General features: G+C 53.5%; 1 protein-coding gene across 1 annotated transcript; it reads right to left on the bottom strand.

Moving 5' to 3' along the window:
* Positions 1-2,688: 2,688 nt before the first annotated feature.
* On the bottom strand, positions 2,689-15,366 carry MYBL2 (MYB proto-oncogene like 2; the record flags this gene model as incomplete). The annotated part of the gene is made up of 14 exons (XM_082292739.1): positions 2,689-2,817; positions 4,796-4,942; positions 5,107-5,223; positions 5,740-5,853; positions 6,436-6,535; positions 6,837-6,976; positions 8,307-8,693; positions 9,910-10,179; positions 10,925-11,081; positions 11,240-11,460; positions 13,072-13,164; positions 13,517-13,588; positions 14,698-14,791; positions 15,347-15,366. 14 exons carry the CDS (start codon positions 15,364-15,366, stop codon positions 2,689-2,691), a joined length of 2,061 nt encoding a protein of 686 aa, XP_082148865.1.
* Between the last annotated feature and the right edge of the window lie 4,993 nt (positions 15,367-20,359).

Below are 20,359 nucleotides of genomic sequence, written 5' to 3' on the forward strand. Positions count from 1 at the left end.
TTCAAGCAGCAGGAAGGAGCCCAGCAGCTGAGAGCCCTTGGAGGGACACACAGCACAGCAGCTCCCACACTGCTGACCATGGAGCTGTGTGAGCTCAGCACTCCTCAGCCCCACCAGCCTCCATTTCAAAGCCAGACTTGCCAATAAAAAACCATGGATGTCCTTTTTTCATCTCCTTGCCCTATTATTTTTGCTTTCCCCAGCTTCTTTAAGGCCTATCCCAGCTGGAAACAACATCCTGTTAGCAGTCAGGGCACTGCCATGACCCAGGAGCTCCAGCTGTGCTATTCCCTTCCCACTCCTGGTAAGAATCAATCCTTTTTCCATGTCTGGACTCAAACAGGGAGTCATCTGCTCTGTTGTGGAATGCAAAATACCGAAAGATAAACTTTAAAATCAAGCAGCAACAAGGGGTTTGTGCAGCAAGTTGGGCCATGGGAGTGGATTCCTCCCACACACAGCCCATGCTCCTGGAACACTTTGATCCTGGTTTTTCATTTAAAGCTAAATTAAACATCCAGATTTCCCTTTGTGAATGAAGGTTGGGCAGCCTGAGAAGGCTGTGTGAGGCTTCACAGGGACATCAGTCAGGGACAGGGAGCCTTGGACTGAGAGGGGTCTCCACCAAAACTCCCTCTCAAGGTCTCCAGCTCCAGGCCAGGAGCTCCACAGCCAGCAGGAAGTTCAACCTCTATGAAACTTTTACTGGAAGAAAGCAGAGCATCCAAACTAACAGGAAAAACAAAGCCAGTGCAACCTTTTTTACCCCACCTGTAGAACAATGTCTATTCCTGGGCCCCAGGACAATCAAGCCAGGCTGGCAACCTCCACACTAGAAGGAGCATCATTTTCAAATTAAAAGCTAATTGTCTTTTTACCCACTATGCTAGGCCTTGGTATTTTTCTGCCCCTCAATCTTTCCCCACAAATGTTCTGCAATGCAGAACTGCCTGGATTTGCAGCCTCAGAGAAGCAGTTAATATTCTCAGCCTCCTCCTCCTTTAATTTGGGCACAGCTCTCAAACAGAGGTGCCAGGCTCACACCATGATTTATCCTCCAGCAGCCCCTGCCTGCTCAGAGCTCCCAGCTCGTGTCAGCTCCAGGAAGGAATTGCAATTCCAGGCTTGGGTTTGTACAGCCACACAGCGCAGGACCAGCTGAGCCCAGCAAAGGCCGAGCAGACAGGGATAGGTTTATGACAATTTCTCTTAAAATAACACCAGAATGGGAGCAGCTAAAGCCAGGCTTCCAGACAAGTGCTCCCAGCCATCTTTCCAAAGCAAACACTACAACACTGAGAAACAGAAATAAAAATTACTTCATGGATTTGCTCTGGCCCCAAGCTTGTAAAAATGAAAAATAAGCTGGGTTTCTAAACCTCCCTCATTTCCCAGGATCCAAGGTTTTATTAACAAGTTTGTCAGTAAGGATTGTTTGACTCTATTTCCAGCATAAGCCACAACCTGAAGCGAGGTTTGTGCAGCCCAGCTCTGGTTTTGCACCCTGGGGTGGGTACATCTTTGCTGTGTGCACACCCCCAGCCAGAGGCAGACCTGGCAGGACAGCTTTTGCCAAGGAAAGCACAGCACAGCTCACCCAAAAAGCTCTTCCTGTGCTGCTGAGCTGCTCCTCAGTTTTTCCAACACCTTTCCAATTGCAAAGTTAATATGTTGCTAAGATCGCCACATTTCATCCTTGGCTGCCTCAAAACAGGGCAGTGCTACTGTTCCCACACTGGAACAGCTACATGGATGCAACTTTAGCATTCACAGGAAAGGGAACAGAAAGGCTCTGCTACATCACACACTTCTGCTGCTCTTTCTCCAGCCTCCATCCACCCCTGCACCACTGCAGGGATCCCAGCCACCCCGAGCTCCAACACACTGTGGCACCTGCCCATAAAGTAGCCCAAACTTCTGAACAGCTGATGAAACTACCAAGAGTGTGTGCTGGAGGAATGTCCCTTCTCCCCCGTGCTGAGAAGCCAACAGGAATTCAACAACTTGCCAGCAAAGAGCCCACACAAAACCCAGCACTTCTCTGCCTTCCCCGAGGGCTGTGAGGCAGAGGCAGAGTCCAAGGGATGTGAGCACCATCATTTATTGGAAGAGGGAGCATTTTAGGTTCCCACAGTTGTGGGAGAGGCCGCGCTGGAGCCATGGCAGGACAAAGCAGGCCCATGGGGAGCAAGGGGCTCCAGGCACAGGTCACCCCACTGCACCACACCCTCCCCCCTCCTCCAGCCCAGGGGGACACTCCAGCCCCTGGGGAAAGCCAGGAGGGAGGCTAAAGGCTTGCAGGAACCTTCACAAAGCTGTTCCTGAGGTAGCAGAGCAGCAGCAGGAATCCAGGGATGCTGTGAGGCCGGTCTCCAGCACCTGCTGCTCCAAGGCAGAACATGGCTGCTGCTTCCACTTTTCCAGAATTCAGGTCTTGCAGAGAGAGGTCTTGCTGTCAGCTGTCCAAGCCTCCCTGATTTGCCTTTCCATAAGGATCCCAAAGCTTGCATTCCACACACTAGCCAGCAGTTAGCCCAATTTATTACAGTACAGATCTACCTGGGAACTGAAGGGGGAAAAAAAATCCATACCCATGTACTAAGACCTGGCAAAAGATATTTTTTCCTGTGGTTCCCCCTCCACTTATTAAAAAGTTTAAAAAATAAAATTAAAAAGCTGAACAATCCTTCATGATAAGATTAAGGTCCTTGATGTGTGACTCTGTTTCAATGTGCCCAAAAACTGTCGAGCTTTCTCCTGCATGAAGAGTTGGTCTTGGGTTCCACCACAGGCCACTGCTTTCCAAGCCCTGCTCATCTGTAGAGGGAAAAGAAAGGATGTGTACAACACAGTCAAGGGAGAGGACCAATCTTGTCGACACCGTGTTCTGAAAGACTGCAAAAATAAACAAAACTAACAAGGGAAATAAAATTTCAGAACCCATCTGGCAACCAGGAGGCACTTGCACACCACCAGTTGGTCCTCACAGCTGAGGTGGCAATTTCTGGGGTTCAGGTTCAGCAGTTTCCCAGGTGAGTGCTCCATTTCAAGGCAATCCACATGCCCTTTTAGGGCTTTCCCTTAACTTGCCTCAAGACAAAAACCCCAAAGCACAAACCTATTAAAACTCACTGCCCTGAAGGGATTCCAGAAGGATAGAAGGAATTCAAGCACAGCTTTAGAGTTTATTGCCCACCAGTTCAATTCCTACAGGAGCTGCTTGGCCCCAGGCCTATTTTGATCAAATGCCATCCTTAACAGCAATTTAGCGCCTTCAGCTTCAACAGGGCCCCACAGCACAAAGGAAGAGCCAAAAACCAGCTGTGCTTCAGTCTCTGCACACACACACACTGAGGGCACCCACAAGGTGTTTCTGCACTCCAGGAAAGCCCCAGAGAATCCTCTGGTAAATGCAGCCAGGAGACAGGCAGTGCCCTGAGCTGGAAGTGCCTGTCCACATGCACTGCAGGGAACCAGGGCTCCAGCATTTGCCACAGCAGCAACATCCCACACAGCCACAGAGCAGCTTTGGGCCCACTGAGGCTCAGCCCAGAGCTGGATGAGCCTCCTTAATAAAGAACTGCCTGCCAGCAGCACCAGAGCAGCACAATAAATCCCCAGAGCCCAGCAGCAGCACAGCCAGCCCTGCTGCCTGTGGGCAGCGGGATTTCACTGCACACCTGTACTCCATCACCACACAAGCTGCCTCACTGGCACCCCCGAGTCACTCCCAAAGTTTATTTATAGGGAGCTGTTAGCTCTCGGAGCAGTACAACCCTGGCAAGGACAGGAGGAGAAATTGAAGTGTTTAAGCAGGGTTTATTTGGGGAAGGGGAAGGAATTACTCTGGCTGAGGAGTATTTATTTGTCAGAATAAAGAGCTCTCACAAGACAGGGACAGATGCTGCTCACTGCAGTTTCCTGGGGACAACACTGCACCTGGGCTCTTCCTGGGATGGGAAAACACCCTCACACAAGGCCCCAGTTGCAGTCTAAGCCCCCCAACAAGGACAGCACATGTTTCCATCCTCACTGACGCTCAAAGAGACATCCAATGACTCACCCTACAAACACCTACAAAATTATAGTCCCAATCCCTATGTCTGAGCTACACTGCCCAGCAAAGCAGGGATACCTCTCTACAAATGCATCCTGCATGCAAACTGTGACGATTGCAGAGAGATCTGTTTATGCCCCAGAGGGCATTTGTGGGCTGCTGTGACTCCAGCACAAGCCAGTTCCAGAGCTGAGGAACAGAGCTGCTGTAACAGCACCAACCTCAGCAAGAGGTACAAGGTGGCACACCAGAGCTCTGCACTGCCACGGTGTCAGGATAAAGCAGGATAAAGCCAGCCCATGCTGCCTAAGGCACTCAGCCTTCCCCACAACCCAGAAGCACCCTAAAAAACACAGGGGTAGGAAATACCTTCCTGTTTAACCTTTATACAGCACTTCAGAGTTGCTCTGCCCTGACAAGCAAAAAAGGTGAGCTTCCTGCTGTCCACCCAAGGGGTGCTCACTGGAAAAAAGAGGGTTTATTTTACTGCCAGAGCAATCATCCAAATTCCTTGATGGGTGCGAATTCCCATGGGGAAATCCAGGGCCAAACATGCTGAGCAGGCCACAGCTGTGTTTTGTAGGAACGTAGAATGACACCTCTAGCTCAGCATCTCCCAGCCTGAGTGTAAAGACAGCCCTGGCAGTGTAGGGATGCCCTTGCAGGAGTTCAGAGCTCCATCCCTTACTCCTCAAGGGACAATGGCAGTGTGCCAGATAAACTCCTGCCTGGGCTTACCGGTGCTGGTGGCCTGAAGTGGCTGGGCATTTTCCTGTAGGACATTTTCTCTGGCTGCACTTGCACAAAGGCTCTGTTGAGCAAACCACTGTCATTCTTCCTGCTCGAGGAGGAGAGGTTCAGGGACCGTGACAGGAAATTCACAGGCTGCACCAGGAGAAAAAGGAGAGCGTAAGGGAAGGAGAAATCCAGCCCTTCATACACATGCACATGGACTGTTCAAAGGCAGCTCCAGGCTGCTTCTGCTGCTTTGAACGGTTTTGCCAGAGCAGAGCCAGCTCTGCCCCTGCTCTGAGCACACAAGCCCTCACCTGGGCTCTTTTGAAACACACAGTCTTGGGGAGGGCAGGCAGGTTCTGTGTCATGTCTTCATCCACAATATCCAGGGCCAGAGACTTCCGCACCTTCTTGATGGGACTCCTGCGCAACTGGAGGACGTAGGAAAACCAGTGTCACCATGAACCTACCCAGGAAAGTGCCCTCCTGAGGGCCCAGGGCGCACACCAAGGCCACACCACCCCAGTTCTGCATGGCACCAGCACCTCAGGAAGAAGGTGTGTGCAGCCTTCCCCACTACAGGGCACAGCAGCTTCCAGTGCCCCCCTCCTGGCACCTTGAGCCAGCAGCTTAGAGAAAGAGCTTTAGTAGGAAGGAAAGGCCACCAGGAAACTGAGACTTCTTATACCAGCTCAGAGCCTTCTGGGAGCCCAACTTGCCCCAGGTGCTCCAAGCATGCCAGCAAGCCCTGAGCTCAGCATAAACCAGGATACTCCTGGCAGTATTTTAAGCAGGCCTTAACCTCAGGCACCTGCTGTTGATTAAGAGAGCAGCCACAAGGCTAAAAAACATTTTGGCACCAAAAGCAGGATGACTAAAACCAGCCAGAACACTCCTTAAGAGTACACAGCAGATAGCAGCTGGCACTGGATGCACAGCCAGCTCACCCCTTGTTTCCTCTTTTGTTTCTCAGGCTTCACATCATCCTCAATGATGAGTTCGATGCCAGCTTCACTTCGGAGCACCTCCTTCAAATCTTCTTCCAGGTGAGGAGTCTGGGGCTGGGGTGGAAGGCAGAGAGAGCACAAGGCAGTCAAAATCTCTGTGCTAGGCAGGGTCACAAGTGTTTCCCTGAAGGGACAATGGGGTCAGGAGAGCCCACAGTGGGAGCACAAACACAACAACCTATTTGCTTCCCATCTGGAAAAGATATGACAAGCTTTCTGCTAGCCTGATGGATTTACAGGATCTCCAGGTGTGAGAGACTTATCAGCTGAACCCCACACGTGCCATCAGGAGACCGGTGTGCACACAATGCCTGGGAGATCCAGCTCCTCAGGGAGGCCTAGGCAGATCATTTCCCTGCTTTTCCTCAAGGTCATCAGTAGCCAAGCACTGCAGCCCGACTCAAGGGCAGCTTTTGGCACTTTTAGCTGGTTTACAGAGGAGCTAAAAGTCCTGTAGCTCCTTACAGTGAAAGGATCACTGTGACAATGTCCCCTTCACCCCTCCCCTCTCAGCCTGGCACTACCACACCACCCTTTGTTCTGGCACAGATAAAAGTTTCCTCACAGCCCCGCACAAACCTCTCCCCTCCATGTCTCATTTGCATTCATCAGCCCCACACCCTGCTCAATAATTACCAGAGGTCTAATTGGTCCATATTTCTCCAGGGCATTTTTGAAAGGCGTGGGAGTGTGGGGTGTGTTGTCCACCACATATGTCTGATCTGGTGTGACAAACCTGGAAGCAGAGCAGGAAAGAAAAGGGATCAGACAGGCTGGAACCCACACAAGGCCACAGCCCACCCAGCAGCTGAGCACAACAGAGGTCACTTAGCTGTGCCCCCAGCCAGCCTGGACACTCACTTTCTGCAGCTCAGAGAAGAGCTGTTTTAGGGGGGGAAAACACTGATTTAAGGAAATCCCCAGCCTGCCTTGCCTCTCTCTCAGTAATGCCATGAGAAGTACTGAGAGCTATGTCTGAACTGGAGCAGACTGCTGTGTGGAAAGGGACACAGCTCAGGGATGAGGAAAGGACTTACGCTAAGTTCTTCTGGAGCAGAGGGGTCTTGTCCCTGTGCAGCGGGGTGGTGACAATCACCTTCTGGCTGCACACGGGCGTGGAGGTCAGGGAAGGGTTCTCCAGTTCTAGTGTATCCTGTTTGGTCCAAAAGTTCAAGAACTGCACAGCACAGGGAAGAAAAATTGAAGACACTCAGTCTCAAGCATCGCATCACAAGCCATTACTTTTTCCTAAATATGAGGGAAACCCTGATGCAGGAACATTTCTCCCAACCCAGGATGGGTTACAGACTCAGTTCTGTGCATGGACACACACATGAAAGTGCCCAGAAGGTGCCTCACACCCATAGAGATTATTCACTTCCCATAAGGGATGAGCTGATACAACTTTCACAGCTACCAGCTACAGAGTGGGAGAGAAGCCTCTCCTTGCACGGGTAATGCCAGCTCACCCAGTCTATTCCAACCTCAGGCTGGCAAACATGAGGGAAGTCCACATAACACAAAGTGTGCAAGTTAACAGGTCTTGCATTGAGCTGTCTTCAGCCTAAACTGTGAGAAAACAATGAACTGTGTTAGCTCTGCTAGGATTTTACTTCCCTAGAGCCAGTAAGCAACAGCTCTGCCCCCATAAAGAACACAGTTTGTACCCAAGAACCTCTTGGGAGAGAAAAATTGTGTTTGTGACATTCACTGATGGCTGAAGCTCAGCTTGAGGTAGGACATGCACTTTGCCTTCTCAGATTCACTCCAGACACTCCTGCCTTTCACACTCTGCAGAGCTGTACATTATGGGTCCCATTCTGATTGCTTCCTTCCTGCTGGCCTTTCCCTCAAGGTCCACCTAAACCTGCATTTTGGACTGTCCTGTGGTGCCCTCCCACGTTTTCTGCTGCAGAAACAGCAGAAATAAAGGCCTGGAAGGTACAGCTGGACCCTCTGACCACCACAGAGACCACGAGTGGGGACACTGCGGGAGTCACAACAAAGGCTGAAAGACCCTGAGTCCCTTTTGCAACAGACAAGGCCAGGAGCATTTTCATAAGCACAGCAACACAGATCTGCACAAGGTGTTTGCTGCCCTTGTCTGTGTGACTGAACTGCAAGCAGACAGGGAAAGCAAGTTTTCAGTGTTGCCACTCTGCTGCCCACAGCTGGGCCAGCAATGCCCTGGGGACAGCAATGCCCTGGGGACAGCAGCAGTGTGCTCTCCATCACAGTGGGGCTCCTTCCTCACACTGGGCAGGTGCCCTGCCCCTCACACAGGATAGCTGGGCTTCCTTAAAACTGCAAGCACTCCCATATGGAGACACGGGCTGCTGCTCCCTCAGGAAGGGCAGCACTGAAGAGAAGCAGTGCCAGAAACCAGCTCTGAGCCTTCTTTTAGCACAGGAACACGCTCTGCACACTGGCACTGCCTCATTCAAGGCAAGAGGAACACAAAGGGGGCAGAGCTGATGGGAATGTATGACAGTAGGGCGAGAAGATACCTGAGATGGAGAGAAGGGCAGTGTCTTTACAGGGGTGCCCTTGGGCGTCATGCTGTTGCAGGACTCCAGGAAGGACATGCTGGTGCTGGTGATGTTCTCTGTGACAGGCGAGAGGGAGATCTTCCTCTTCTTCTGCCTCTTCAGCACCGAGGGCGGGGTGCCAAAGCTGCCCTCGGCGTGTGGGGAGATGGGGATGAGCTCTCCCTTGCTGCTCCTGCTCAGGTCAGAGATGGTGTGGCCGTCCAGGCGGTACTCAGTGACACTGGGCAGGGCCAGGGCCACCTCGCCGGACACTGGCCTGGCCGGGCTGGCGCTGCCGCTGCTGCCACCGGCTGAGGGCTCCTCGGGCAGGTCGAACTGGGTCAGGTCACACCACCCATCTGGGTCCTGCACAAAAGGGAAAGTGTCAGCAGCAGCCCAGGGTGGAAGCTGAGCAGCCAGACTGAGCTGGGAGGTGAAATAAGTAGGGGTGTGAGATGGCACCAAGCTTTGGAAGGAGCCTGGCCAGGGACAGCTCAAGCCCTTCTCTCCTCTGCCATGGGCACAGCTGGAGCCAGATCAGGGATCTGACCCAGCTGAAAGCTGCTGCTTGTGCATGGGGCAGGTTTTTCTATTTATGCATGGCTGGTTTCCCTGTTTGTTTCACAGCACAGCTGCACGAACAGCTGCACCCCCTCAGAGAACGGACAGAAAAAGCAGCTGGGCAGAGGGCTGGGACTGAATGAAGCAACTATCACCCAAGAGTGACCCACAGTCCTGGGCACACCTGTAAAGCTGAGCACAGGGCTTGGGTGCAACCTGTACAGCTGAAAGCAGACTAAAACTAACCAGATAGTTCAGAAATGAGCTGCTTCACAGCTCCACCCCACCAACACCCAGTACCATACAAGGGCCCACAGATGCAGTGCTGAGCCTCAGGCACACACTGTCTGCCTATACACAGGCAAAGTGACTCCTTCAGAGATTTTAAGTGCCTCAGGCAGGCTGGGGGCTGCAGAGGCAGCTTCCTTCTGATGGCAGCAAAGAGCCCTGCTGGTTTTAGCCAGCCTCCCATCCTGGTGTGCCTCTGTCACCCAGGGGACCTCAGCACCGCTTGACTGGCTGAAAATAACTCATTTCAGTGAAGCTACCTCCACTGAAAGCAAATGGTGGCATTGTGCCAGCATGAAGGGGTCTCTCCTGCATAGTACAATGGGCTTGGCTTATTCCCAGTCTGTCCTGTCCTATCCCACCCCATGACAGGACAGAAAGGAAAACCAAGGAGCATGGGCCTGAACCATTACAAAAAGGAGAGCTGGGGACACTCTGGCTGGCAAAGAAGGGCTTGAAATCAGGTTTGCCAGCACTTAGAGCCTCCCACACAGGCAGAGCCCACACACAAGGACACCCACCTAGGAAAATCTACACAAGCCCACAGCAATACTGGCAGAGCTGGAAAGGTCTAATCCAGCCCCAGAAGAGAGAGAGGAGGAAGCTGCAAGGCAATGACAGACCCAGCTCTCCTCAGGGTGATGATCAAGGGGACCCAGTAAGTTCAGTCAAACAAAAAGGGTGAGGGTCGGTCTCCCTACAATAACTGGAGGAACAAGGGTCTGTTACTTACAGATTCAATCATGTCCAGAGCTTCACTGAAGGCTGGGGCACAGCTTGGGTACAAATAGTTGGTAGCTTCAACGACCCATTTGTAGGGTGACTCGACCAATGAAGTGCCATCCTCGGGTACTGCATCATCTGGGGTCCCCTCCACGTTCTGCTCTGCCACTCCTGCAGCTGGCAGCTCCAAGGGCAACTCCTGTACACCCGTCACTTCCTCATCACTGACTTCTTCTTCCTTTATTTCAGAGACATCCACTGGCCAGTTTGGCAGGACATTCTTGGCACATACAACAAAGAAAGTCCAGATATCAGCAGAAAGCAAGGGAACAGTGTCAAGTCCTGGGGACAGAGAGTACCTGGACACGTTCAGCTCTGCCCACTCTCCTACCTGCCACCAGGTTTGTTTCACATCCCCATTCTCCCTCACTGTTCTGTCCCATACAGTGAGCACAGGAGTCCACACAACATAAGCACAGGACTGCTTAATCAAATATGTCATTTTCCAGTGTCCCAGGAGGAAGTTGTACTTAGGCTGAGCATATAGCACTAGTTCTATGCTTCCTATTTTCCAGGAGCCTGCCTTCAAAAACTATATGCTTTCTGCATGAAAACAATCACTGGGTGTACTTTCCTGCTTCCTTGTTAAGAAGAAAGGAACACAGTATCTCTGCACCCTGCTCCCACACACACACTGTCTGCAGCAGCCTCCTTCTCCCACCAGCCACAGCACAACGAAGCCAAAAGAATATTCCGTGTCCAAGACAGGCTTGTTGCTGGGATTGGCAAGGTAACAGCTCTAGCAGACTGCTGTCCTCTGCCTGGATAACACACTCAGGCTCCCATCACACCTCTAGCTCCTGAAGGGAGAGATCTGGGAGGCTGGGGAAGGCACAGACTGTCTGTGCAGACACCAGGCTGTGGCAAAGCGTGAGGCAGCAGAGGGGTGGATGAACAGCTCCAAAATGCATTAGCAGGGCAGGAGACTGACCCAGCTGCCTGCTGCAAGTGTGCTGGTGCAGTACCTGGCTCTCAGCTGTCGTCTGACTTTGCCTCTCCTTGTTATCCACCTCCACAAGGAGGTACAATGACTTGGACTCCTTGGTTTCGTTGAGAAAACCTCCTGTGTCCACTTTCCGCTTGATGGTGGAGTTCCAGTGATTCTTCACAGCATTGTCAGTCCTGCAGAGAAAGCAGAAGGGAACAAATCATCACTTGCAGCAGCTTTAAAGCACAGCTGGCAGCTCCAACACACGCCCCAGCCCCATCCTGAGAGCCTAACACACAGATCTCCAGGGGCCACCCAGCAGGGAAGGCAGCAGCAAGCAAAGGGGTCCTACCTCCCAGGCAGCAGCTTGGCAATCTCTGCCCAGCGATTCCCCAGGACCTTGTGGGCCTCAAAAATGATGCGATCCTCCTCCTCTGTCCACGAGGACTTCTTCACCTCAGGGTTCAGGTGGTTATGCCAGCGCTCCCGGCACTGCTTCCCTAACCGCCCTTTCAGGTGCTTGGCTATCAGGGTCCACTGTTTGGTGCCATATTTTTTAACCAGTTCAATTACCTTTGGAGAGAGTGGGAGGGAAATAAGAAAATGGAAAAAAGGAGAGGAAGGTCAGTACAGTCATCTTCAGGCTTTGCTCTTCACCTCTCCTGGGACCAGGCAAGGACAGACAAAGAAAGGCCCCTTTGGAGGAAGAGCTGGAGGGACCCAGCAGGACAACCAGGTGTTCCAACCCTCATGAGAGCAATGATTCAGCCAAATTTCTCTAAGAGGCTGTTTCCACACAGATATTTTGCCCCAGAGCGCCTGTGAATGCAGATGACCCCTCCCAGAAGATGGGGTGGAGACTGGCAGGGGCCCAGATATAGAAACACGTTCCCATTTCTGAGCAAGGGCCAAGTCCCACCTGCTCCAAGGCTCCTCTGCCCTCCCTGCTTCCGAGGACCTGGCTGTGTGACAACAGTCCCCATCAGCTGTGCACTGGGCTGCTGCTCCCTTTCACAGTGTGGTACACCTAGGACAGACAGGGCTGCAGCTCCACGCCCTGACAGCACCAGGACAAACAGGGAAAGAGCCAAATTCATTTAAGAACCATCCACTTTGCCTCTTCCCCTTCACCCAGGGCTCTGTCACTTCTACCTGAGCCCCAACACAAATGCTTCTGGGCACTGAATCCATTCTGGGCTCCTACAATATCCAGGGCACAGTCAGGATGAAACACTCCCTGCAATGTTCAGCCTATCAAAATCCTGGCTGAAGAGTTCTCAAAGAACACTTCTACCCTGGCCAGCTGTGCTGAGCAGAAAGGTGCAGGTAGAGAGGTAACAAATGTCCCCGCTGTAGACTCCTGCCTTTTGAGCACAGAAAAATGGACCCAAGATGCCAAACTGCGGCCAAGGAGCTGGGCCAAAGAAATGAGGAGTGAGTTGGAGCCCAGCCTGGCCAGGATGGGCAGGCTGGCAGAGTTGGGACAACACAAAGGGCAGGGGAAAGCAGGCAACAACTGCTCTGCTGTAAGAGCAGGGAACAACATCAGGAAAAGCTTCCTTAGGGCTTGACATAATGTAATGAGACCAAAAGGGAAAGAACTGGGGGAGCAGAAGTCTTACAGAGAATCTGCCAAACTAGGATGTTCTGTACCAGAAAACCTTGGTAAAATTTGAATTTCATTCCAGCTTTTCTGAAGTACATCAAGATGATGAGTCTGTCTGAGCTGGCGTCTCTCAGCTGACTCTGGAATCAGCAGAGAAACAGGCTCACAGAAGTCATGATTCACCCAGCCAACCTCAGACACCCACTCCAGCCTACCTACAGTGGCACAGGAAATGCCAGTTTTATTTTCTCTCAGACCCAACCTGGCCAGGCCAGGTGGAGACCTGCCAGCAGGCAGATGAATTAATTCCCTTTTCAGCTCTCTCTCCTTTGGCAGCCTACTGTAGCAGCACTGTGTGAAAGGGAGAAGGTGTTTACCTGGAGAGGCCTAGATCACATCACATCCCAACCATGGCTGCCTGGGCTGCTCAGGGCAGGGCAGACAGAGCTGCTCTCACAGGTATCCCCCATGGGGAACAATTACACACAGTTTACAACATCTGAGGATGGCTCTGACATCTCCATCCTCTCTGCAGACAGAGACAACCCAACACTTTGATCCTCTCAGCCCTCACTTACCTTTTGGTCCTCTTCTTTGGTCCAAGGACCCTTAACCAGGTCTGGATTCAACACTCTCAGCCACCGGTACTGACACTGCTGGTCACTGCGGTTCTGGGAACAGGAATGGGAACAGCCCTGTGTTAGACCAGGGGCTCAAAAAGCTCCAAAAGCAGCAGCAGTCCCCATACACACAGGCTGTCCCACAGAACACCTGCAGAAGCACGTGGAGAATACATATGGAGGCCCAGGGCACTGGACACAGGGACAGGAACCTCAGTTTCTCACCCCAACTCCAACAGACTCGCCCCAGAAAGCCCTCTGTGCAAGGAGGTCTCCTCCTGGTTTCACAGCCTGGAGCTGTGAAGTCAGAGCAGAGTCCCACTGCACAGACACAGGGAGCCAGCACGAGGAGAAGCAGCAACATGCAGACATGGCATTCCCAGCTGGGCACGAGGTCACTTACAGGAAAGTGACTGGCCAGGAACTTCCAGTCATTCTGCCCATAATGGCTCACTAACATCTTCAGCTGCTCATCCTGCAAAGGACAAAGACATCCACTTTCAGATACACTGAGGCAACACCTGCCACAGGGCTGATGACATTAAAAGAACAAGTTAGATACTTTGAACTGTCAAGGTTTTGTTGGCATTTTGTGTTCAGGGGAGGAAGGCAGCTCACATCAGCCTTTAGCAGCCCTCCAGTACATGGAGCCCAAACGGCACAGACTGGTTCTGAGCTCTGTACTAGGACAAGCTCATACATTAAGTACAGAGTAAGAGCTCAGCCCTGTTCCTCTAGTCTGATTCAAAGTCTGTGGCCAAGGGCCTGCTTATCCAGCCCCAGTACATCCCTGACCAGACAGTCCATGTCCCAGCTCAGCCACTGCTTTTGGCTGGCCAGGACAGCTGACTGATTGAAGTGTATCACCACTAGCCCTTGCACTCTTCCGTCTTTCAGTGCTACAGGGCTCTACAGCATCTCTTTAGTGATCCCTGCTATAGCCTGGGTGTGCAGACTCCTACAGCTCACACAAAGCCTGTTAGAGGGGTCCTTGTCTGTGAGCTCTGGCTGGCTCAATAATGAAATTATTCCCTGCCCAACATGACCCCAAGGCTTTGATCCCTCCCCACAGACCACCTTACTTGGTGTTCTGACCCCAGCTGTAGTTTTCACACGGCACAAACCAATAGTGAAACTAGGAGGAAGGAAGAGAATATCCCAGTAAATTCCAGGCTCTTAGCCAGGATGACTAAGCCATGATCCCAAGTGTCAATACTCCAGAAAAAGGAGTACATTTCCACCGCACATTTCAGCTTGTTGGAGGCATCAGCCATCGTCTGGACCCCTCTGTGCTCACAGGAGTGTTACAGGCAGTGGTGTTTCACTCAGTACTCACATGCTTAAGTTAAAAATGTTTGAGTGCTTGCTCTTCAGGCTACATTTCAAACTCCCCTGAACCTCTGAGCCTCATTCAGGCCTGAGCTCAGTACAAAAGACACATGGTCCTCTCCAGCAGCAGGACAGCAGGAGGTGAGGTCGTGGCTGGCAGGTGAGGACTGGGGTGGAGTCACTCAAGCCCAGGGTGCCATGTCAGGGGCACCACCCCAAAGCACCTTTTTCAGCAAATTTCAGGCTCTCACTCACCTCTTCTTGTGTCCACTTGACTTTGCACCTGCCATCCCGCTGCTCCGGCACATCCAAGTCTGTATCCTGGTAATGCAGCTCATCCTGGTCCTCACTAGAAGCGAATAAAGATTATAACTTCCATGCAGGAGAGGGAACAACCTCCACCATACAGAGCAGAGCTCAAGAGCAACCTGCACCATTATAGAGCAGAGCTTCAAATCTCTCTTCCAGACCGAGCTCCAACCTCACCGACACCCACCCAGCCACCCCAGACTGAAAGGAGATCCTCAACTTTGGGCTCCAGCGTCTGCTGGCAAGTTTTATTCTGCCCAGAACAGGGAAAAGAGCGTTTCTTTCCATTTCTGCCCCTGCTGTCCCTCGGGGCGGACTTTGCATCTGGGCACCGGCCTCATTTCCCCGGTACAGCTCAGCAGCGCCCGGATCGCTGGCGCAAAGGGGCGCGGGGAGCGGTGCGGGGCAGCAGCCGCAGGGCTCCCGCTCACCCCCCGCTCCCGAGCGGATGCCGCGGCGCGGGTACCGCGGGGCCGCCGCCCTGCGTCCCGCATCGCGCTGTCCGGCCGGCGAGCGGGAACGGGGCGGCCGGGAAGAGCCTGCCGGGGTTGGGAGCGGGCACGGGGAGCCCCGGCACGGCGGGGTCGGCACTCACCCGCGGGCGCGGCGAGCCATGGCGGTGCGGGATGGGGCCGGGATGGGGCTCGGGCCGGGCCGGGCGCGGGTCCGGAGCGGCGGCGCTGGCGGCACTTTCCTATCTCGCGCCAACGGCGCCCCCCCGCGCGGGGCCGGGCCGCGCATGCGCGCCGCGCCTCCCGCCCGCACAAAGAGGCGCGCGCGGGAGGGCGCCCGTCCGCCCCGCCCCCGGCACCCTCAGGGAACCCCGCGATCCCCGCACCCAGCCCCGCACCGCCCCCGGCACCCTCAGGGAACCCCGCGATCCCCGCACCGACCCCGGCACCCTCAGGAGACCCCGCGATCCCCGCACCGACCCCGGCACCCTCAGGAGACCCCGCGATCCCCGCACCCAGCCCCGCACCGCCCCCGGCACCCTCAGGGAGCCCCGCGATCCCCGCACCGACCCCGCCACCCTCAGGAGACCCCGCGATCCCCGCACCCAGCCCCGCACCGCCCCCGGCACCCTCAGGGAACCCCGCGATCCCCGCACCCAGCCCCGGCACCCTCAGGAGACCCCGCGATCCCCGCACCCAGCCCCGGCACCCTCAGGAGACCCCGCGATCCCCGCACCCAGCCCCGCACCGCCCCCGGCACCCTCAGGAGACCCCGCGATCCCCGCACCCAGCCCCGCACCGCCCCCGGCACCCTCAGGGAACCCCGCGACCCCTGCACCCAGCCCCGCACCAACCCGCAACCCTCAGGGCACCCCGCACCCAGCCCCGCACTGACCCCGGCACCCTCCGGGACCCCCACAATTCCCCGCATCCATCCCCGCGCCCGATCCGGGACCCCTGCACTGACCCCGGGACTCTTCCGCATCCACCCCTACCCTGACCCGAAACCACCAGCATCCCCCGCACTGACCCAGGACATTCCTGCATCCACCCCTGCACTGACCCATCTCGTTTCCATCCTCAGGACCTCTGCGTCCCCCTCCACATGGACCCAGGGCCCCCCCAGAAGCTCCACATCCACCCCCTCCACCAACCTGAAGCTACTGGGACCCCTCGTGCCAACCCAGGATACCCTCCATTCACCCCCCACCCCAGGACCCTCCATTTCCACCCTTGGGACCCCCTACATCCACCCCTACACCGACCTGAGCCCCCCTCCAGCCACAGCAGCAGCCCTGGGCAAAGGGCAGGAGTGCCATACAAGCTACAGAATATTCCAGGTTAGAAGGAACCCCCAGAGATCATCCAAGTCCAACTCCTGGCCCCAGCCAGGACAACCCCAACAATCCTATGCCTGAGAGCATGATCCAAACACTTCAACATACACTATCCACATCATCCACTAGGTCTGTGTATGTGGATATTCCTAACCAACATCTCACAAAACAAGGCAAAACTTATAAAAAGGTGTCACCTTAATAAGGACCACTGACAGGACAAACACAACCCAACCTAGCCCTTACAGAACTCAGAGTACTTCCATCACTCAGCCATGGCCCACCATCACTGCCCCTGTGCTTAAAAAGAGGCAAACAGAAGCCCCTCCCTCTCCCAAACCAGCTTAATTGGGAAACCAGCCTGTTAATTGATTACCAGAAGTATAAAACTCCTGTAAGTAGCACTAGCAGAACAGGGTTAAGAACTTTGAGGGGTATTTATAGAAGCTGAAGGTAAGTAGTGCTATTTACTCTGTTTTCTTAATCTCTTTTTTTTCTCACACACTAGGAGAAAAGGCTTTTAGTCTCTTAAAGAAGACTTTCCTTATAGACTGAGCATACGGGCCCTTTGTACTAAATTTAGGAGCTATTTATTACTGCTTAATGTGCGTTCAGAGTAAAGATGGGTTTGGAGCATAGCTATCCCCTTCCTAGGCCTGCCCTCGTTGCTTGGAATGGTGCTGGAAGTCAGCTGATGGTGAGGGTTATCACAAGTGAGACTAAGGTGAGAGCTGCCCCTCAACCTCTCCCATCCAAGCCTGAGCTTGGTTTCGGTGCCTCCCTCTCAAAGGGGCTCAATTCTAGCTGGGGTTAGTGGTCCTCTGACTTCAGGAGTGGGATAAAATGTTGCTTGATCCCCTGTATGGAGCTAAGAGTAGTGATAAACAGGCTGAGGTCAAATAAATACAGTTCCAGGGAAGCTCCTCAACGACCTCTGAGCAACAAACAGACTGTGGTGCGCTATTTCTGACTAAAAAATGGATGCTCTCTTACTTGTCCTGGATCCTGCTCAGCTCCTTGCAAGACTGAGACAGGATTTTGCCAAGAGTGGTCCATGCTACTGTAAGTCTGTAATTCCTTAGTGAACAGTAACGTGTTTATTCTGACAGGGTCACCCTGATCTGTCTCTGTAAGCCAGACAGCTGTTGGATTCTGCACCATGCTGTCCACCCGGAGGCACAGCGCCAGCATCCTGACCAGAAAGGAAATCCTAGAAAATGGGTTCTTGGCCGGGTCCTCCAACCATAGCTATTCTTTTCCCGTTCTGAGTTATTACATGGACTCTAGCAGTGCTTCCAAACTGGACACCTGGGAGCTTCCCGTGGACTTGGACAGCACAGCAAGTGGCAGTTCTCTGTGTGTTGTCAAGCACGTAGAGTCTCTGAGCAGCTGTGTGAAGACTGAGCTGCACAGCCTAACCCAGAGCATCTCTGACCTTGGTCTCATCTGCTTCTGCAAGGCCCACCATGGCCACGCCCCTTTTGAGGTGTCTGGTTTGCCGTGGGAGCACCCCAGCAGAGACGGCCGCCTGATGAATGTGTCACAGAAGACCTCGACACCTTGCAAACCACTGGAGAGCCTGCTCTTCAAGGGCCCTGGGCTGGTTGGAGATCTCTCAGCCCCTGGGAAAGTGCCAACACCCAGGTGGGACATCTCCACAGTAAAATCCTTTATGGATACCAGCACATCCCTTGATGTAAGCACTGAGGAGTTACGGTTACTGGGATGCTCCAAACCAGCCACATCATCCCTGGAGACCCCTGTGGTGATTCCTCTGGCTTGCCCTGGTGCCTTCAAGAAGCACCCTACACTGATCCACAGCTCTGCCACCCTGCAGACCCACCTGAGCGATCCTGACACCGTCCCTGTGTTTCTGCACCGGACTCTGTGATGCTGCTGCCCTGGCTCCAGCTGGATCTGCTGGGTGCCTGCACCCTGCTGTAAGGAGCAGGGATCCACGCTGCCGCACAGAAGACGGAGCCAGCGGCTTGAGTGGTGACGGCGGCACCTGGTGACAAGTTAAATCTCGCCCCCTGGGCTGACTGACTCGGCACTGCTGGTGGGGGATGTTTGGGCTGGTGATGGCACCCCCGAGAGCCGCAGCCTTGGCGGCTCCTCCCCCTCCTCCCCGATCCCTCTCTTTTGTATTAACACAATAAAGATATAAATGTCTCTCTGGTGCTGGTCTCCGACTCTCGCTGCATTCCCGACCTGAGGCTGAGCCCCCTAAACACCCAGGGCCGGCCTCCGGTACAACCTCACCGGGTGCAGCCCCCTCCGGCACCGCCCGGCGCAGGATCCTCCAAGGTGGCCGTGCCCGAGCCCCCCGCCCCGCCCGCCCGCGTTACCTGGCAGAGGGGTCGGGAGAGGTCCGTGCGGAGAAGGGGCAGCGGGATGCGGCTGCAGAGCCGGGGCCATGGCTGCGGGGCCGGCGCTGCCCGCCGGGAGCGCGGGCGGAGGCGCGCCGGGGCTCGGATCCCTCTCCTGGCGCAGCGGGAAAGCACAGCCTGGCAGCGGGGAGCAGCCCCGGGCACCCTGTCCTGTCACCCGCCCGCAGGAATCCAGCACCTGCCACCACGCAGGGAAGGCCTCCTCTGCCCTGTCCAAGCGCTGGTCATGAGAGAAGGAAAGGAGCCGGACTATCGCACCCACCCCTCTTACAGATTTTCATGCTCTCCTGTTAGATCTCACCCTACTCCCACAATCCTGATTTTCTTCTCCTGTCGCTGCTTACAGCAAAGAAAGGGAGAAGGACTTGTTAAAACCACATTAAAAAGGATATTTATGGTTTGCTGAATAACCAATGTTGTATGAGAGGACAGACAAAAAGGGAAAGCAGCAATAGTTGCTTGTAACTCACTTTTGTGAATCGCAGCAATAATTTCATTAATATATAAACTCCTTCACTAGCTACGTGCCTAACCTGCCTCCTAGCCTTGCCTCACTTCTTCAAAGCCCTCACCTACTTGTACTCCTTCAAAACTGTCAGTCAGCCACAAATTTTACATGTATCACACTGCCATGACTTTAAGTTTAAATACTTCCAGAGGGCTAAAGGGACAGCTTTGAAAGAGAGATGCTAGCTACATGTATTCCACCCCAGTAAAAAAACATTCATTCAGTGAAAAATTGGTTCTTCAGCTGTCAGAGAGGCCTCAGAGACACTCAGAAAACAAAGGGCTGTTTGTATCCCCTGGCTGCTCACCTGGCTTTTCTCTAAACCATATTACAACATCAGGAACAGGTGACAAAACAACTCCAAAACAGGGGTGGGAAACAGAAACTATTTACAGTTTGAAGTATAAACACCCCAGACGAGTACAAACCAGAGCTATAATTAGCAAGAGGAGCACTCGGGGACTTGGTTCAGCTGCAGTCTGTGCTGGCTGATTGGTATTGATACAGCACAGGAGAAGAGATTAAGCTTGTTGTGTAAATCTGTAGCTGGAATGTACAAAGTGCTCTGGGTGACTTAAAGGCAAACAGAGGAAGAAATGAAAAATTTCCAACATGCTGCTGAGAAAAGGGAATGTCTAGTAGGAGAGACAACCACTTCTGCTAACATTTATATTAGCGCATCTCAACTGGGCAGGGGTTTTGGAGCAGCTCCTTTAGAAAAACCTGTGCCAAGAGGATATGTGAAGCATGAAGAAATGTAAAATAAAAAGATGTTTTTGGGGGATAAAAGATGAACAGATTTCTCCCAAAAAGCAGCTTTGATTTTAAAAACCATGGAAGAGCAAGGTAAAGCACAGAAGTCATGGAAGGCCTGAGTGGGGGAAAAATTTATGTGTAACAATTTGAGTGTCAGATTGACAG

The sequence above is a fragment of the Coloeus monedula genome, assembly GCF_965178545.1.
Source record: "Coloeus monedula genome assembly, chromosome: 17".
NCBI classification, from domain to species: domain Eukaryota; kingdom Metazoa; phylum Chordata; class Aves; order Passeriformes; family Corvidae; genus Coloeus; species Coloeus monedula.